This window comes from Neopelma chrysocephalum, unplaced genomic scaffold, assembly GCF_003984885.1.
Source record: "Neopelma chrysocephalum unplaced genomic scaffold, ASM398488v2 Primary Assembly neopelma1_95485, whole genome shotgun sequence".
NCBI lineage: Eukaryota > Metazoa > Chordata > Aves > Passeriformes > Pipridae > Neopelma > Neopelma chrysocephalum.
In genome coordinates, this window is record NW_020924157.1 from 3,328 (window position 1) to 5,849 (window position 2,522).

The 2,522-nt window shown below is 63.4% G+C and overlaps 1 protein-coding gene across 1 annotated transcript in view; it reads right to left on the reverse strand.

Annotated features, from left to right (window-relative positions):
• LOC113980872 (plasma membrane calcium-transporting ATPase 3-like) overlaps positions 1–868 on the reverse strand; it is a gene marked incomplete at its 3' end in the record, with an annotated part of 4,126 nt that extends 3,258 nt beyond the window's left edge. Inside the window, exons 1-2 of the mRNA XM_027708092.1 lie at positions 849–868; positions 1–173 (exon numbers count right to left, since the gene is read on the reverse strand). Of these exons, the coding sequence (XP_027563893.1) occupies positions 1–167 (167 nt within the window). The remainder of the gene's footprint in view (positions 174–848) is intronic.
• Positions 869–2,522: the final 1,654 nt, after the last annotated feature.

The following is a 2,522-nucleotide window of genomic DNA, read 5'->3' on the forward strand; positions in this document are numbered from 1 at the left end:
TCGGTGGGGGAGGTGCGCAGGCGGCGGCAGAGCCCCTGGACGTCCCCGAAGTCCTCTCGGACCCTCATCAAGGCCTCGGCGCCGCGAAGCTCCATCAGCGCCCGCAGCTCCAGAAGCCCGACCCCGAAACCCCCCCCGGCGCCCCCCGTGCTGCCCGAGTCCCCCATGGTGGCCTGCGGGGACACGGGGGGCGTCAGGGGACATGGGGACACCTCTGGGGAGAGGGGGGGACATGGGGGACGTGAGGGGACACAGGGGGACGGGGGGGACAAGGGGACACTGCTGGGGATGGGGGGGATGGGGGGACAGGGGAAATGGGGGGACAGGGGGACACTGCTGGGGACGGGGGGGACAGGAGGGACATGGGGACACTTGGGGACACTTGGGGAACTTGGGGACACTTGGGGACACTTGGGGACATTGGAGAACTTGGAGACACTCGGGGACACTTGGGAACATTGGAGAACTTGGGGATATTGGAGATACTTGGGGACACCCTGGAGACACTTGGGGACATTGGGGACACTGGAGACACTTGGAGACACTTGGAGACACTTGGGGACACCTGGGGACACCTGGGGACACTTGGGGACATTGGAGAACTTGGGGACATTGGGGACACTTGGGGACATTGGGGACACTTGGGGATATTGGAGATACTTGGGGAACTTGAGGACACCCTGGAGACACTTGAGGACATTGGGGACACTTGGGGACACTGGGGACACTTGAGGAACTTGGAGACACTTGGGGACATTGGGGACACTGGAGACACTTGGAGACACATGGGGACACTTGGGGACATTTGGGGACACTTGGGGACATTTGGGGCCCCCGTCCTCCCTCACCTGTCAGCGGTGGCGGGGCCTGGGGGGGGTCTCGCCGGGGGGGGCCCGGCCGCCCCCCCTGCCCGGGGCACCCCTGGGGACGGCACAGGTGGCACTGGGGGGACAGAGGGGACACGGCGGGGACATGGAGCCCAGTCCGGCTCCCAGTAACACCCAGTAACTCCCAGTAACTCCCAGTTCCCCCAGTAACTCCCAATCTCCCCAGTTTCCCCAGTAATTCCCAGTGCCCCCAGTAACCCCCAGATCCCACAGTAACTCCCAGTGTCCCCAGTTCCCCCAGTTCCCTCAGTAACTCCCAGTCTCCCCAGTAACAACCAGTGTCCCCAGTAACTCCCAGTTCCCCAGTTCTCCCAGTAATTCCCAGTTCCCCCAGTAACTCCCAGTCTCCCCAGTTCCTCCCAGTCCCCTCCATTCCCTCGGTCCAGGCCCCGCCCCCCGCAGCCGCCGCCAATGAGCGGACGGAGTGGGCGTGGCCATAGCGGAGGCCCCGCCCCCGGCCCTGCGGCGGCGCGCGGACTGCGCCAATCGGGGGGCGGGGCCTCGGGACGGGGGCGGGGACGCCCCGCCCACAAACGGACAAAGCCCCGCCCCTTGTGCAACAAACCCCGGCCACGCCACGCCTACTGAGCCTCAAGCTCCGCCCACTGACTTCAAGCTCCGCCCCAGTAGCTCCCAGTGCCCCCAGTAACACCCAGTGCTTCTAGTAACCCCCAGTGCTCCCAGTAACCCCCAGTGCCCCCAGTAACGCCCAGTAAATCCCAGCAACACCCAGGAACTCCCAGCGCCCCCGTAATTCCCAGTTCCCCCAGTAACTCCAAGTGCTCCCAGTACATTCCAGTTCCCCCAGGAACTCCCAGTGCCCCCAGTAACTCGCAGTGCTGCCAGTAATTCCCAGTGCCCACAATAACTCCCAGTGCCCCCAGCAACTCTGAGTGCCCCCAGTTACTCCCAGTGCTCCCAGTACATTCCAGTGCTCCCAGTACATTCCAGTTCCCCCAGTAACTCCGACTGCTCCCAGCAACTCCAAGTGCTGCCAGTAACTCCCAGTGCCCCCAGTAAATCCCAGTTCCTGCTTACACCTGCTCCCGACACACCTGTATATGCGTGTCCCTGGCACACCTGGACATGTGTGTGTCCCTGGCACACCTGCACATGTGTGTGCCCCCTAAACCTGGACATGTGTGTGCCCCACACACCTGGACACACGTGTCCCTGGCACACCTGAACATACGTGTGTCCCTGACACACCGGGACACACGTGTCCCTGACACACCTGGACACACGTGTCCCTGGACCACCTGGTCATGTGTGTGTGTGCCCCGGGCACACCTGGACACGCGTGTGCCCAACACACTTGGACATTTGTGTGCTCCCCACACACCTGGTCATGTGTGTGTGCCCGACACACCTGCACACGCATGTCCCTGGCACACCTGGACATACGTGTGTCCCTGGCACACCTGCACACGTGTGTGCTCCTGACACACCTGTACAAGCACGTCCCTGGCACACCTGGTCATGTGTGTGTGCCCCTGACACACCTGCACACACATGCCCACGGCACACCTGGACCCACATGCCCCTGGCACACCTGGTCGTGTGTGTGCTCCCTGAACACCTGCACACACGTGTCCCTGGCACACCTGGTCATGTGTGTGTGCCCCCCACACCTGC